This window comes from Pseudophryne corroboree, chromosome 7 (genome assembly GCF_028390025.1).
Source record: "Pseudophryne corroboree isolate aPseCor3 chromosome 7, aPseCor3.hap2, whole genome shotgun sequence".
In the NCBI taxonomy this organism is placed as follows: domain Eukaryota; kingdom Metazoa; phylum Chordata; class Amphibia; order Anura; family Myobatrachidae; genus Pseudophryne; species Pseudophryne corroboree.
The window spans coordinates 487064672-487081198 of record NC_086450.1 but is presented as its reverse complement, the minus strand read 5'-3'; the positions used below and the strand labels follow the sequence as shown (position 1 = coordinate 487081198).

General features: G+C 45.0%; 1 protein-coding gene across 1 annotated transcript in view; it reads left to right on the top strand.

Moving 5' to 3' along the window:
- The window catches only part of LOC134943905 (uncharacterized), a 37034-nt gene extending 22130 nt beyond the window's left edge, over nt 1-14904 (top strand). Inside the window, exons 3-6 of the mRNA XM_063932472.1 lie at nt 1245-1291; nt 3029-3299; nt 6837-7022; nt 14319-14904. Coding sequence (XP_063788542.1) covers nt 1245-1291; nt 3029-3299; nt 6837-7022; nt 14319-14395 — 581 coding nt within the window. The 3' untranslated portion in view covers nt 14396-14904. The remainder of the gene's footprint in view (nt 1-1244; nt 1292-3028; nt 3300-6836; nt 7023-14318) is intronic.
- The last annotated feature ends 1623 nt before the right edge of the window (nt 14905-16527 follow it).

The window sequence follows — 16527 nt, the reverse complement described above, 5'->3', positions numbered from 1 at the left end:
TCCAAGGTGCAGTGCGAAAGGGGTTTGAGGAGCTATGACACAGCTCTAAACCGTGTTCAATAACCTGGCTCGGACATGGGATTTAGGTGTAAAAGGGGTATTAGTAAAGATTGAATGCTGACCACTGTGCAGAGTGCTTATCTTACAAATAAATCCCTCGGTAGCAGAGGTGTAGCTAGGTGCCATGGTGCCCGTAGCAAGGGTATGTTTCAGCGCCCCCCTCCCCTCTACTGAATTGGGTGCATGTTTCATTTGAAAAGAAAAAATATTTAAAAATCCTAAATTGGTGACAGGGTCGGTTCTAGACCTTGTGAGCTTGGGGTGAAAGGTACCTATGGGCTCCCCTATACGTATAAAACAGGGATAGTGCACACCAAAGGTGTGCAACAAAAATATAGGGTCGTGGCTTCATTGGGAAGGGTCTTGGCCACAGTATAGTACCAATTCAGATTACACCACACAGTAGTGTCCATTATTCACATTACACCACATGGTAGTACCCCTTATACACTTTATGACACATAGTAGAGCCACCTATACACGTTATGCCACAGTAGAGTCGCTTATACATGTTACTCTGCATATTTTAAAGCAGAGAGAGGTGCTGCAGCAGCAGCTGGGGCAGAGAGAGGTACTGCATCATCAATGTAGAGAGGGGTGCTGTAGCAGCCGGGGCAGAGAGGGGTGCTGCAACTTCTGGGGCAGAGAGGTGCTGCAGCAGTAGGGGCAGAGAGAGGTGCTGCAGCAGCGGGGGCAGGGAGTGGTGTAACAGGACAGAAGTATCCCAGCTGCAGGCAGACAGTAGTACATATAAAGAGGGCGGCAGAGCTCCGGAATGTGCCGGCTGTTAGTGTCTCCTGCTGTCTCCTCTGGCCTGCCCTGTTCCCTACCTAGACTCCAAGTCAGTGTGCATCCCTCTGATTCTCCTCCTCCTGCTCTGCGATTGCCTGTACAGCAGTCTGCGGCATAGTGGGCGGAGGGAGGGGCAAGCGGCGCGCACTCTAACTTTTCCAGCGCCCGGAGCTCGTGCTCCACTGGAGCCACCCTCGCTGCACCCCTGCTCAGTAGTCAGTAAATTACTTGGTGTGGCAGATCATAGAACCCTCCAGTTAGGCATAAAGGACCATCTACGTCAATAACGAAATAATTACCAGGTAGATTAGGAGGAGGGAGCTGTGTGTGATAATGAAAACATCTAAATTATGTCAACCAACTAAATTTCCCTCTGATTTTTTACCTGACAGTATGTCTGGAGGATGAACCCAAACTCCATAGACCACCAGCTAATGTGGTGAGATACTATATTTTATATTATTACTAGAAAAATGCTTTATTTTGTGTTTAGATTAAATATTATTATATTATTAAGTTCTATATGGTAAATGACCGCTGATTTTATTTATTCTGAATATACTGCACAACTACTGCAGTAATGGGACGTATTATAGAGGAGAACACATGGGAGTTGGATATCCCGACATCCTGCGGTATATTCACTAAAAGTCGATTTGGGTCCATTTTTGGTCAATGTTTGGTTGATTTTTGATCGATTTTGGTGTTTTAGTGGTTTAAATCACATATTTACTAACAGATGATTTTTGACACCCTTTAAAAAAATTTTTTTTAAAAATCATCTGTTAGTAAGTGTGGGATTTAGACCCTGAAACACAAAATCGATCAAAATCGACCCAAATTAACTTTAGTAAATATATCCACCTGTGTGATATCCACTCCAGAGGGCTGGTCACCTGTCAAATCCATTAGTCCCAGTGGCAGCTGTCAGGATCTGAGGTATGGGTGTCTCCAAACCCATGTCAGGAATCTGTGGAGTTTGATTAGCGGAGTGTTGGAAGCCGGATGGACTAATGTAGTTCCTTCACATCAATAAAGCAGTATACAGCTGGATCCCTTGAACTATAGAAACTGGGGTCTTGGAGAAAATCAGATACGGTCTAATGGGAACAGAAACTAACACCGAGTGGTTGGTGGAGACCCAGAGCAAGGGCACGGAATCTAACCTGCCGGTGGATTTCACCAGACGAGCGCTGCATCTGACGAGCAGGTCATGGCCCCCCTGTCAGGGTCACTCGGAGCTAGCACTAAATGCACTAAAAGATGTAGCTTGCAGTCAATGTCCAGAGAACTGGGAGTTGATGAAACAGGTATCAGGTTATCAGTCTGGAGCTGTAGATACTCTGTATCAATCTGGTACCAATGGAACTGAGGTCGAACTGGAACCAATAGTGTTTAATATCGGACTGAAACTGACGATGATCAGTATCGGACTGGAACCGATGGTGTTTGGTATCGGACTGGAACCAATGGTGTTTGGTATCGGACTGGAACCAATGGTGTTTGGTATTGGACTAAAGTCCATCCTGTAAACAAGGGTGGTCTCAGGAAAAGGTCTCCCCTAATTGGTAGAGTCATGCCACAGGGTCACTATGAGCTCTCTCCTGGTGTTTTCATGCCATAATGTCTGACTCTGTCTCAGGAGTGAACAATTGGTTCCTGAAATTAATCCCATTATCATTCCCTTGTACTATTTGTGACATCAGAGAGGCTCCAGCTGTTCCCAACTCCCATTCCTTAGTTTTGTGACTGGATGGAAGTGGCCCAGAATAAAACATCACATCTGACACCGTTTCACTAACAGTAGTCTGCCCAATCCTATAATTCGGGCCACTGCGGGGAAATAGAAATTTTGGTTGCGACCATTCCTCAGGAGTCCCAGTGGTCATCTTAAAAACAGTGACAGAATCAGCCTGGGACAGTCCATCTATGGTGGCCAATCCCAGGAGAGAGTTAGATTGGGGTGGGGTATGCTCAAACTTAAATCTAAATTGCAGTGCAGAAATTAAGCAGCCAGTATTTACCCTGCACAGAAACAATATAACCCACCCAAATCTAACTCTCTCTGCACATGTTACATCTGCCCCACCTGCAGTGAACATGGTTTTGCCCAATGGCTAACTTTTTTTGGTTTGCTAAAAGCTCTGAATAACCCCCTATTTCTATTTCCTTGCAGAAACTGGGGACTGTTGGGATCTTCTCTAGATCTGCTCCATCTGATTATGCCTGGATGGAGACTCTGCTTAGATCCTCAGAACTTCATGATATCATTCAGGATGTCAGAACCTTATACATCTCCAACACAGCATATGTAGCATTTTTTGATGAGGTCCGTCACTGCAAATTCGGGATCCTGTATCACACCAAGAACAGAGGGAGAGTAAATATTACCAATGTGACGGATTCTCTGTATGATAAAGAACTGCAGCATATGTCAACGGTGCTGGGTGAGTGATGTGCAGAGCTTTACTTACTATACCATATCATCTTTATAGTAAGATTAAAAGATGGCTGTCTTCAGCCTGAAATGGGGTTAAACCCGGAGGCTGAGATGGATTTTCATGATGTCAGCTTTGGAGGGGAAGGGTGGTGTTAAGCTACGACTGACTTCATGACTGAATGTAGGTCCATCAAAAATGTATGTGGGGAATTATTTTGGGAGAGGATGTTTTATTAGTGATGCGGTCAGGATGGCAGAGGCAGTCGGACTCCCAGCGCCGGAATCCCGACACGCAGCCATAATGCCGACACAGGAACTCCGACAGCAGACAAAAGAATCCCGACACCCAGCAATGCCGCTCACTGTTATTGTTAGTCTGCGGGTTGGGGGCTTGGGGGCTGGTAGAAGGTTAGGTGTAGGCACCCCGGGGAGGGTTAGGCTATGTTGAAGAGAGGGTAAGGGTTAGGCTACAGGGAGAGAGGGTTAGGTATAGGCACCACCAGGGAGAGTTAGGCTGTGGGGAAGAGAGGGTAAGGGTTAGGCTATAGGGAGAGAGGGTTAGGTATAGGCACCACCAGGGAGAGTTAGGCTGTGGGGAAGAGAGGGTTAGGGCGTGGGGCAGGGAGGGTTAGGCTACAGGGAGAGAGGGTTAGGGATAGGAACCCTCGGGGAGGGTTAGGTTTAGGCTGTGGGGATTGGGTTAAGTTTAGGCACCACCAGGTAGGGTTAAGGTTAGGCTGCAAGGGGAGGTTTAGGGTTAGGTTGTGAAATTAAGGGTTAGGGGGGAATTGGGGGGGAGTATACTTACCTAGCCCCTGTTGGGATTATCTCCATCAGGATGCCATGGTCTTCTGACTGCCGACATCCTGACCGCCGGTTAAGCTTATCACACACATTTTATAAGCCTGGTCTTCACAGGCTGGGGCCATCTTTAATTCTGATTCTTCCCCACCCTCCCTCCCTGGAGGTTGCTGGGTTGCCCCAGCTCAGGCTCTTTAAACCGACCATGGTTCAAAATATATAGGAAACAATATCTGTAGGGGTCCTCCATATTTAATGAACCAGCTCTGGGCTTTTGGAGCCCGGCCTGGCTCTAAAAATACACGGAAAGAATGAGTAAAGGTTCCACGAAGTTTTAGAACCTGCACCATTCTTCACTAGCAGGGTGTAAAGTCCCAGCCTGGGGACAAACTTTTCGGGATCACCCCTTCCAAAGCATTTTCCCTCTAACTAGTCAGGCCAGGCCAGGGATTCCTGAGAAAGTGGGGACTCCCCCCACTAAAGAGTTTCCCCTGGGAGGTGAGTGAAGGGTTGATAGCTTTCTGTAAAAGTCAGATTTAACTAATAGTGTCCTGTACAGGGGTTACTACAGATCCCAGCAAGCCTCCCCTGCATGCTGGCACTTGGAGAAACACAAGTATCAGCATGCAGGCCATTAAGGGCCCATTGGTATCTGTAGTCCTCCTGTAAAATAAATATGAAAAAAAACCACAGTACACACACAACGATCTTTATTACACATACACTCACACACCGTGAACATACTTATCTTGTCACTGGCACCTGTCGGTCCCCTTCTACAGTAGAAGTCCAGGGAGCTGGTTGGTCTTTTTTTCTCCAGTAACATCCTCAATTGTTCAAAAATAAACCTGAACCTTCCGGATTGAGTAGAGCTTTATATGTGTATATACTGTAGATCTTCTCCCGTAAGTGATGGAACCACCATGAGTTCTTTCCCTTCTATGGCTGCCAGCCAATCAACGCTTGCTACCATGGTAATAGGCCGCTGATTGGCTGTGAGTTGCCTATCTGTTGGCCAATCAGTGGCCTGAATAAACCCATTGAATGTCGACTTTCTATAGGGGCTATATAGCTCCGCACAGGTGGAAAGCATACTCCCTCTCTCTCTGTATATATAGACAGATAGATATTAGATAGATATGAGATCGATTATAAATATAGGTATACGCTGATCTATATACAGCAGCTCACTAGGGATAATTATAATAAATGGAAATATGAGGAAATAAGAGCTTGAAGTGTTAAAAATGTTAGTGGCACCTGTGAAGTTAAAAAGTTAAAATTTATAACATATAAAGCATTTAATAATGATTAAATAAATAGATACATTAAATATTAGATAGAGAGAGATAGATAGAAGATTAATAGATACAGATATGTCCTCATACATCACTCACTACACCACACAGAGAAAGATGCCTGGCGTGAGTGTGCAGACAGGTCCCGTACAACTCCTTTATCGTCAGGCATCTTTTTTTTTCTTCTTAAAATGCATCTAATTTGCATTGCTTTGTGAATAAGACTCTGCTGAGCAAAATTATATGTCTGTCTATATTCTGTATGCGGCTGTATCTGCATACGAAATGCTACAATACAGTGATACTCTAGGAAATCAATATAGCGTAGCCGTTCGTATGCCGATACAGCTGCGGTCATACCCAGAATATAGACATCCCACATATCATTTTAATCAGCAAAAGCTGCTTTTGCATTCTATTTGCATTGTTTTGCAAATAAGATGCATTTTCATGGAAAAGTCACACGAAAAGACGTGTGTCGCTACCAAGTCATGCCACGGCATGGCGTGACTAGAAGGGCTGCTTAACATGCAAGGAGGCTAGATGTTAGTGGACACATCTGTATACTTCCTAGATACCACTTATCTCCATTTCATTCCTCACATTTTACATTGTGAAATATTTATATTTCAGGTGCCCTTTCTTCAACTTTCTGTCCCCTGGACCACCTTTAGAAGATGTTGAAGTACTATCATGACTGGCAGCAGCCACATAACTAGTACTGGGTTGCTGCTCCTGCTCTTCTATGGACTGATCCATATCCATATCTCTTTTTTTTTTAACACCCTGTCACTTACAGCACTTCTAGTAATGCCAGTGGTACACTGGCACCTAATTTACAGGGTTTGTTTTTTTTTACATTTTTATTTGACAGTTTTTTTACACAGTGCCTGCACTGAACACACAACACAATTCTTCACAGTGCTGCAGACCACATCCCTTCACTGTCAGTCTGACAGTCACACCAGTCCATAACTCTTCACAGTCTGACACAGTCACAGTAGTGCTGCAACCCACAGCCTTTTACCGATACAGTCACAGCCTCACACCCTAACCCCCCGGTGTCCTGTGTGATATGTCTCCTGAATCACTGAGGGACTTTTATAGAATCCATAACTCATGAGATCCAACACTGAAAACCAAATCCAGACATCTCTAATTAAGTATCAAATGTGTGTTGTTGGAAGAAAAAATGAAAAGATCAAACAAATTAATTAGTTGATGCCAGTGTAATAAATATGGCTTCCAGATATTTTTATATTTACCAACATGAACATTTCCAACATGGACCAGAAATCCTCATAACTGTCTGTCACCCATAGCACCAGACCATGAAAACATAGGATGGGGCTTTCAGACAGATGGACAGTGTAGTGAGACGATTGTCTACAGTTGTATTCATTTTAGCATGTTAATAATCTCCCATGTTTTTCTGCTTTGCACAGGGAGGGACAATGTGATAGTGGTGATAGATGACCTGGAGGACAGCGGCAAGAGAGAGAAGAAAAGGATTCTGGACACTCAGCCCAGCATCATGCAACACGCCCGGAATCTGCTCCTGGTCACTGGAAGAGAGAAACAGGAGGGAAAATATATTCTGGAGAAACTGAGGGATGCTCTACTGACTACAGGTATGAAGAACAGAATGCAGAAGTGACTCGGGAGTTAAAAGCAACTGCTATTAAAAATGTAAAAGTGCAGTGATATTAACAGGATGCAAATGCATGGTGATTGACAGGCGATGGGCGTCCAGGGGCGGGGCGGATCGGAAAACGCAGACACGTCGTTGCCGTTTTTGGGGGCCAGCCTATGACGTCGGCTGCGTTTCCTGGGTATGGACACATGGCGGTGCGACCCCTGACTACACAGCCAGGCTGCGCAAGCAGGGGTCAACCTCTATTTGATGCTTTCACAATTAAATTGTGAACGCAATGTGGGGCGGCATCACACAAACTGGGCGGCCTTGCCCTGCGCTGGGTGGCCCTCAACATGTGAGTTTATGGACGTAGATTTTGCCGGTCACCCTGCTACAGGAGCCTATTTCTGCTATCCGACCTGTTGAGCAGGAACATGCTCTCCACTGTGCAGCCTCCCTGCTCTAGACAGCCAGTGTGATTTCCCCAGTGGCTGGCGCCGCAGTCACACAACACTACCCTCTGCCCAGCCCACACTACAGTTACCACAACCGGCCTGGCTAGCAGGTTGGCAGTGCTATCAGTCGCAGAGGTGGCGGAGTTGTCACCTGCTAATGACCTGGGACCATGGCATACACTCTGGCCTTGGCTACCACCAAGAATGCCCATTTCCGGCATCTTGTAATGTCGCCTGCCCAGTTAGTGCCCATGGCTCACACAGAACACCAGACCTAGCTCCTGTGGGTGTCTGCCATTTTACTATTACTGCAGCAGGGCAATGGGATACATTGCAGCCCCTGTTATATAGTGGTGGTGGTGGAACGTCCCCTCTTATTGGAGGTGGCAGCAAAGGGATCCTCTGGTTCCCTTGCTGAATGAGGATTTAGGATCGGCTGATCATCTGGTGAGTCATCTTCTTCCTTTGATTCTGACTGGACCTGTAGACTCTTAGGCAGCGCTAGCTCTGCTTGTAGATTGTGGTCTGCAGGGCAAGTTCCAGCCCGAGTAATTCTCCCTTGGCTTCTTGTTAGCATAGGCAGCAAACTTGTTGCTTATCCTCCATCTCTGGGCTGATGCCAGAATTTAGTACGTCAAGTCTCAATGACACTGTAAGTGGCGTCGGTCGTGTGGTCACTCTTGCAGTTGTAGTAGTTCCGTTTTTCCTTTACCTCATCTGTTATACAGGTGTCAGGCTAGATGACCAACCTCTTTGGTTTGATTGCCTCTCATTTATTTTTTGGGCATTTAAATCCCCTTATTGAATGTCCATAATTTCACCCTCTACACAGAATTGTGAGGCGGTAGGTGGCCAGGTCTTAGCTGTAAGCGTACGCCTTCCTTGTTGCCTTTGTTGTGGCAGTACAGTGCATTTTTTTGGTTTCCCATCAGTGGTCTTGGTTATCTTACAGTAGGTGGCAATGATTTGGTGGATTGCACTTCTCTGGATCTGGTTTGTGCTATTACGCAGGACCTGGCTACCTTGTCTATCAGGTGGCCATTTTGTACTTTCATTTAGCCCCATGTTATTACTTGTCGTGTCTGATATTGTCCACACAGTGTAGTGGCTTCGGATACAGCTCATAGGAGGTTTAATGTGGTCAGGGCTGCAAGCAGAATTTGTAGGGCCCAGGACTAACAAAATAGGCAGGCCCTCCCCACTTAATCAGAAAATGACAAGAAAAAAGGTTTTGCGCTGACCACCTGGTGGAGAAATTTCTCCTAATTAATCCCTTTCTTAGGGGTATATCTAAAGTGATACCACTGCTGGTACCCAAAATGAAGGGTATTTGCACCCCTGCATTAGATGAAAAACAAGAAAAAGAACGAAGTGGGAGCGCTGTTGGTATCACTTAAAGACAGATCTTAGTAATTAATAATTAATACCCATCACCGATGTAGACTAAATAAAAATGATAATCTTTAATTTACACATAAAAAACAAAAAACACAATAGTAATATTAAAATGCTAATGAGGTATTGTTAAAACGGAATAACAATAAAAAACAGCGGGGGGGATGTTTTGTCTAATTCCCTTTTCCCAAATAAATCCTTTCAAGCTCCAATGTAGATATTGCACATGGTTCCTATTTATTATCAAAAGTCTCCTGGAATAATCCAGATATCAAGTTGTGCTGGCCAGATAGAGATGTTGTATCATTTTTGCACATAGAATTATAATTTGTAAGTCTGTATCGTTTTCTGGATAAAGTTCATCCACACATGCCACAGTGTAACAAAATAAGGCCAGCTGATTATAATGTCCTTTTATGAGTATTAGAAACAAAGGATCCTTTACCACACAGACCTTTTATAAATCGTTTACCTGGGTCCCACGGCACTGATCTGTACTGATGCTGCCTCTTGAATGACTCCTGCTGAACCCGCCAGCGTTTTACAACATAGGAGGAGGAGGATTAGAGTCCGTGCATTTCATGTGGTCCCGGTTTCTTCACTGACGTCAGTACTGTGTTAAATTTTTGTTTAAAATAGTGTGCACAGCGGCACTCCGTTAAGCTGTCGTGTTACGCGTTTCTCCGCCTATTTCCTCGGCGGCTTCCTCAGTCTGACGTCAGGTAAACGATTTATAAAAGGTCTGTGTGTTAAAGGATCCTTTGTTTCTAATACTCATAAAAGGACATTATAATCAGCTGGCCTTATTTTGTTACACTGTGGCATGTGTGGATGAACTTTATCCAGAAAACGATACAGACTTACAAATTATAAATCTATGTGCAAAAATGATACAACATCTCTATCTGGCCAGCACAACTTGATATCTGGATTATTCCAGGAGACTTTTGATAATAAATAGGAACCATGTGCAATATCTACATTGGAGCTTGAAAGGATTTATTTGGGAAAAGGGAATTAGACAAAACATCCCCCCGCTGTTTTTTATTGTTATTCCATTTTAACAATACCTCATTAACATTTTAATATTACTATTGTGTTTTTTGTTTTTTATGTGTAAATTAAAGATTATCATTTTTATTTAGTCTACATCGGTGATGGGTATTAATTATTAATTGCTAAGGTCTGTCTTTAAGTGATACCAACAGTGCTCCCACTTCGTTCTTTTCCTCCCCACCTAATCCCTAAGGTGCGGTATTCAGCTGCAGCACTCCACCCCTATGTGACATCGGTTCTGGGACACTCATTCACCATCACCACCATGTACTTTAGCGCTGCCCCCACAGGAGTGATATTGTATATAGCCACTGTCCCAGAGGTCTTAGCATGGGTCCAGGCTCATGGGATTCATTCGGCACTCCATTCATCCAGACTGTGGCAGACTTTACAATCAATCTAAATTCCTCACAGCAAAGCACTGTCCGCCAAGTGCTGATTTGCCCTGAGAATTTTTATATTGATTGAAAAGTCTGCCACAGTCTGGATGAACGGAATAGTGCAGTGTTTATTGCGAAGGAAAAGGTGCTCACAGGCACACTTTTATACAGTAGGAGCTGGGGTGGGATCCCTCTCTGTCCTGGCTGGGACTCCAGTCCCGGCAGTCCCCCCCCCCCCCCCCCTTCCCCGATGGTGGCCCGGAATGTGGTTGTGGGTCGGTGTGTGCAGTTGCATAGTGGTCTATTTGTTAGGAAATTCATTGAACAGATTCAGATATGTGCATTTGTTTTGGCCAGATGGGATCCATGTTTCTCGAGAGGGAATATTTTTTGTATTCAAAGGATTTAGTTTGGGGCATTGGGGGGTCATGGTGTCTTGCACGGTGGCAGTTTTGGTTTTAGTAACCTTGTTTGGTGGGAAAGAACAGTTGCTGTGAGTGTCTTTAGAACTTTAGAACTTGTGGTGGTCTCCTTGCCAATAAATGTGCTAGGCTGATTCTACCCTACTGGAGTCAGCGGTACTACCAGTCTTAGAGATGATATTTGAGTTGGTGTCATTGGGAGGGGAGATGGATACCTTCAGTGGAGTATGGTGGGTGGGCAAGAGGCCTACATATAGGCCTGGTCTGGTGTGTTCAGTTGTGCAGATGGTTAGGCTGCGAGTAGGGCCATTCTTTATTCACCACCATACCACCCCGTTCTTTATACGGGTAGTCTTCTGTATGCCGAATGTCGGGATCCCGGCGCACAGTATACCGGCGCCGGAATCCCGACACCCAGCATACCGACAACTATTCTCCCTCGTGAGGTTCCACGACCCCCCTGGAGGGAGAATAAAATAGTGTGCCCGCAGTGTTGTGAGCGCAGCAAGCCCGCAAGGGGCTCCTTTGCGCTCGCCACGCTGTCGGTATGCCGGCGGTCGGGCTCCCGGCCCCAGTATGCTGGGCGCCGGGAGCCCGAGCGCCGGCATACCGTACGACACCCCTTTATACACCACCATTATTTTGGAATCCGGACCGGTCCAAGAGCTCACTGCTGGTTGTATAAATACTGGGGACCCCTACACATTTTCCCCCCAGTATTTTAACAACCAGGACCGGCTCAAAGTGCCCAGGGCTGGTTATGCCTAGGAGGGGGGACCCCACATTTAAAAAAAAAACATTTTAACTATTAAAGTACTGTACACAATGAAGCCCTTCATGGATCTCACTGATGTGGCCGGGCTTCAGTGTGTGATGTCCGGCAGTGTTTTACTAATCTTCCCCATAAAACACTGCCCGACAACACGAAGGACATAGACATTGGTGAACTTGAACTGAAAAAACATGGTAGTTTAGTAAATTATCATGTTTTTTTTTCTCAAAAAGTTGCAATCTCAAACGGCCGATGTCAGCCGAGATTGATCTCAGCTGAAATCGGCACATTTACGAATCTTAGTAAATCAGGGGAAAACGCAGGATTTTACTGGGGGGGTTTCCAGATGTTTGTCAGAGGCAAATGCAGGATTTGAAGGTAGGAAAGGGTGCGCTCCACACACACATACATACACACCCTTAGAACACATACGTATACACACATACAGAACACAAACATATACACATGCACACATACATATACAGTATACAAACACACCTACATACATTATACACACAAACACATACATACTGTACATACAAACATACACAAACACATAAACGCCTACAGACACACATATAAACACATAAGAACATCTACATATGTGATCCCCTGACATTATGTCTCATGCTGGAAGAGCGGCCGCACGGTCGGGCAGTCAGCGGTCACTGCAGGAGAACAGTCGGCGTGCAGTCAGTCACCGGGTAGGAGCCGCATGCTGCAATACATATCGACATGCTGAGCAGCAGCGGAGAAAGGGCTGTGGCTCGCTGGCGCTCCGGTCCCCGGTGATTGAACCACTGAGCCTGGGGTGGCAGTGCTGTGAGGCAAGAAAGTCAGCCAGCTTCTGGGAAGTGCGTGGCAGCGGAGGTGGCGGTGGTTTGTTCCGCCACTGGGTGGACAGCAGGGGGGGGGGGGTGCTTAATCCGGCTCTGGTGAGGAGGACATGTGGGAGATGCTGTGTATGAGCAGCAGCTCCCACTCACTGAAAGACGCTGTAGGGAGACTTTGGTTGCAAGAGCTCCCTGCTGCAGTGGCAGCTGCGATCGTGGCTTTCCTTGAGACGGAGACACAGCTGTCTCCGTCTCAAGCTCCATCTCTAAAAAGCAAATTCAGTCCGTCAGGGGGCTTTCTGTGCTACCAGAAATCCCCCCCCCCCCCCACACCCCCACGTGTGCTACTGTAAATATACCCCAATGGGTCTACTCCAGAAGAATCTCTCTGTGCGAAACATCGGGATGAAGCTAATGATTGCCGTCCAGTCCACAGTCCTTTTTCAGGTTCTCATTGAGAATCCCATGGTCCATGGTATTGAATGTTTCATCAGAAGATCATCAAGCACACATACCAGGACTTTATCGGTGCTAGGTCTTCTCCTGAATCTTGACCGGAATGGATCATATATACTGTAGATGGGTTTCCAGTTGGGTTTTACTACTTTCTCAATAACCTTTCCTAGAAAAGGAAGGTTTCACACTGGTCTGTAGTTGGTCATGCAGCCAGGATTTAAATTACGTTTTTTTAGAAGAGGTCTAAAAGTTGCATCCTTCATTGGTCCAGGAAAAATGCCTGTCTGCAAGAGTATTTTTGTAAAGACTGGGACATTTATGTCCATACACCCTATTAGAAGCTTGGTTAATGCAGGATCTAGATCTTAGGTCGTGATATGCAGCATTCGGGTACTGTGATCTTAGCAATGCCTTTTATATTCATTGGCTCAAAGCTGGTCCACAAAAACTTGTGTCTTACATTGATAACAAGAAGATGCCACACGAGAGCTTTCACTCTTCCTTCAACACTTTATTCATTCTTTTCTTAACACACTGACATTTGTAATAAAATATTTTGCTCCACAAATCTTAGATGTTTAATTGAAAACTGTTGTAGTGCATACCAATAAAATCTTAATATTACCCGTAAGAAGCTTACCTCTAATGTCTACAACAGACTGGATTTTATAGTGTGCACCTTAGGGGGTACATTTACCAAAGCTTCTAAATCAGAGAATTGGTGATATTGCCCATAGCAAACCAATCAGATTTGTTCTATCATTTTCTAAAAGGCAATAGAGAAATCATAGGCAGCATCTGAATCAGAGGCGTAACTCTGGGAGGCAATGGAGTCATCTGCCGCCGGGCTCCTGCTCTGAAGGGGGGCACCTCTCCTCCCATTCTGTGATAACATTTGGTTAAGATAACTGATAGCCTCTGCTATCTCTTCAGTGGCCGACTTTCTTGCTGCTCCCTGTACCTAACAAGTCACACATTTTACAAATGTCATACGCAGGGTTAGAACACACGACCTATTACACTGGAGGCAGACACCTTACTGATGAAGCTATTTGCTCCTGTATAGGAAGCATGTGAATTCTAACTATATATATCTGACAATTACACATCATTTCATATAGTTAGAATTCTCATGCTTCCTATACAGGAGCAAATATCTCTATCAGTAAGGTGTCTGCCGTCAGTGTAACAGGTCATGGCTTCTAATGCTATGAAATGTGTGATTTAAAATAAATGACAATGAAATATATGTATATGGTATATACAAATTTTTCAGAACACTCAATATACACACACACACACACACACACACACACACACACACACACATATTTATATTAACATAGGGGGGCACCAATATTTATCTTGCCTCCGGGCAACTGAGACGAACTTACGCCACTGATCTGAATGGTTGCTATGGGCAACAGCTTTAGCAAATGTACCCCTGGAACATCCTCATCTATTTCTTATTTGTTATATAAAACAATGTCAGTAAATACGCCTTTTTATATGTATTTTACAGCTGCGGATAATGACATACAGGAGACTGGATACTCGGAGAAGGACGACCCTTGCACAGTGAACCTTATAGAGTTTTAGTAACAGATTTGTTAAGATTGCAATGCGCAGCCTAGCTGCAAAGGACTCCGCCATGTTTTGCACCGCAGCGACAGCGACTGCGTGTGACATCACAAAAATGGCACAGCCACACCCCCATTTTCCCCGCAATGCTGCGTCACTGCCCCCGACCACCCGTGCGAACGCCTATGCCTGTCAATCAAGCAGAGACATTCGCTTTGTGAGATACGATCGTACCTCCCTTGCCCGCGCAGTGTGGGCCCTGATTGTGCGCACTTAGCATATATTCGGCAACACAGTAGCAACCCATGCCCCCTTAATAACACCCCAATAGCAATGATGTGGCACATACCAAAGCCAAGGGGATCAATGAACAGTCCAATAAGAAAACCGATAATGAAAATGATGCAGAATATTCCATTTTAATATTATTGTAACAGCGCAAATTGCTAGTATGTATTATAACTGCACCGTGAGTGGTAGAGACTCACTGCTAGAATTAGGGTTTTGGTTTAAAGCTCAGTGATAGAATTCCTAAAATAAAGATTTCCATAGTTTCAGAATTTGTTTGCAGAGTTTTCCTCATTTATATTTAAATAGATGATAAAAGTAAAGAACGTTATGTGTTGCCCCCCCAAGCCTCGCTACAACTATAATGTACATAGATTCTTGTGATGTTTAAAAGAAAGCGCTAGGGATGTTAGATAAAAAATTGCACATGATAATTACTAAAAAATGTGAATATGAAAGTAAATGTAAAGCGGTACCTGTAAAAAAGAAAAAGTTTGTGTTGCGGCTGTTGATGGATTTTCCTCTTTGGAGTGTAAATGATGATCTCCAACGTGTTTCATGCACTTTAATGCACTTTTTCGAGGAGTGAAGTGAAAAGGGGTAATTTTATTAGATTTATTTATACTAAAAATAACCGGAACTTCCGGGTGGAAATGACCTCACTTTTTGGTGGCAACCATGTGTTTGGTTTTTAGCTTCTCACATATGCCACCCTTAATCCTTGCTGGTAAAACCTGCTCTTGGTTTTAGAAGTTACAGCAAAGACGTCAGCATACAATATTTGCCCTTACAAATTTGATCCTGTATGCAGAACCCGCTGCAACTTAAGCTGATATTAACATCACGCCAGAGCGCATCTTGGAGGACACAGCAGGACACGCAAACGCTGCCAGCCCTGGACTCAGCGGGACTCGGAAGTACCGCCAGCGCCACCAACTACCAACAGCCGCGGACGAACAACACCAGAGCCGCAGTGCTCACAGCGGCGTCCAGCGGCTTCTCAATTGGCACCCGGCGGTCCCTGCAATCAGTGTTCTCCACGGCACCGAAGTTTAGCACAGGGAAAGGTAGGAATTCATGGACATTCAGTAGAAATAAAGTGTTGCCGGCCACCTCCTCTTCCACATTCACTCAAAAGAGTGTAAACATTTTTATTAATAACTAACTTTTTCTTTTTTACAGGTACCGCTTTACATTTACTTTCATATTCACATTTTTTAGTAATTATCATGTGCAATTTTTTATCTAACATCCCTAGCGCTTTCTTTTAAACATCACAAAAATCTATTCTAAGAAAGCAGCTCAATCCCCTAGCGCAGGCAATTAAATATATCTGTATAATGTACATAGGGCATGACACAAAGGGTCTGATTCTCACACCGTTACGTCTCTTTTCATGAACACAAACAGCGAGACATTGGTTTCTGTGAATGCACCAAAGCAAATTTTAATTATTTTTACCTCCTGCCTATTCTGAGTTGGAGTCGGACAGATCCTAGGGGGACATTGAGACCTGATCGCTAGGCTGCGTTTTCGCACAGCGGGGAATCAGATCCGAACTGCGCATGCACCGCAATGCGCAGTCGTGGCAGACGGCTGCAACGGGCATCGCCGGTCAGCAGTGGGATGATGATGTGAAGAATCCATTTGCACGGGCGTTATGCAAGGAGATTGACAGGTAGAGGCCGTTTGTGGGTGGCAACTGACCGTTTTCAGGGAGTGTCCGGAAAAACGCAGGTGGGCTCAGGCGTTTTCAGGGAGGGTGTCTGACATCAAATCTGGTCCCGATCAGCCTGATGTGATGGCAGTGTAAGAGTAAGTCCTGGGCTGTGCAGAGACTGCACAAAGGGGGTCATTCCGAG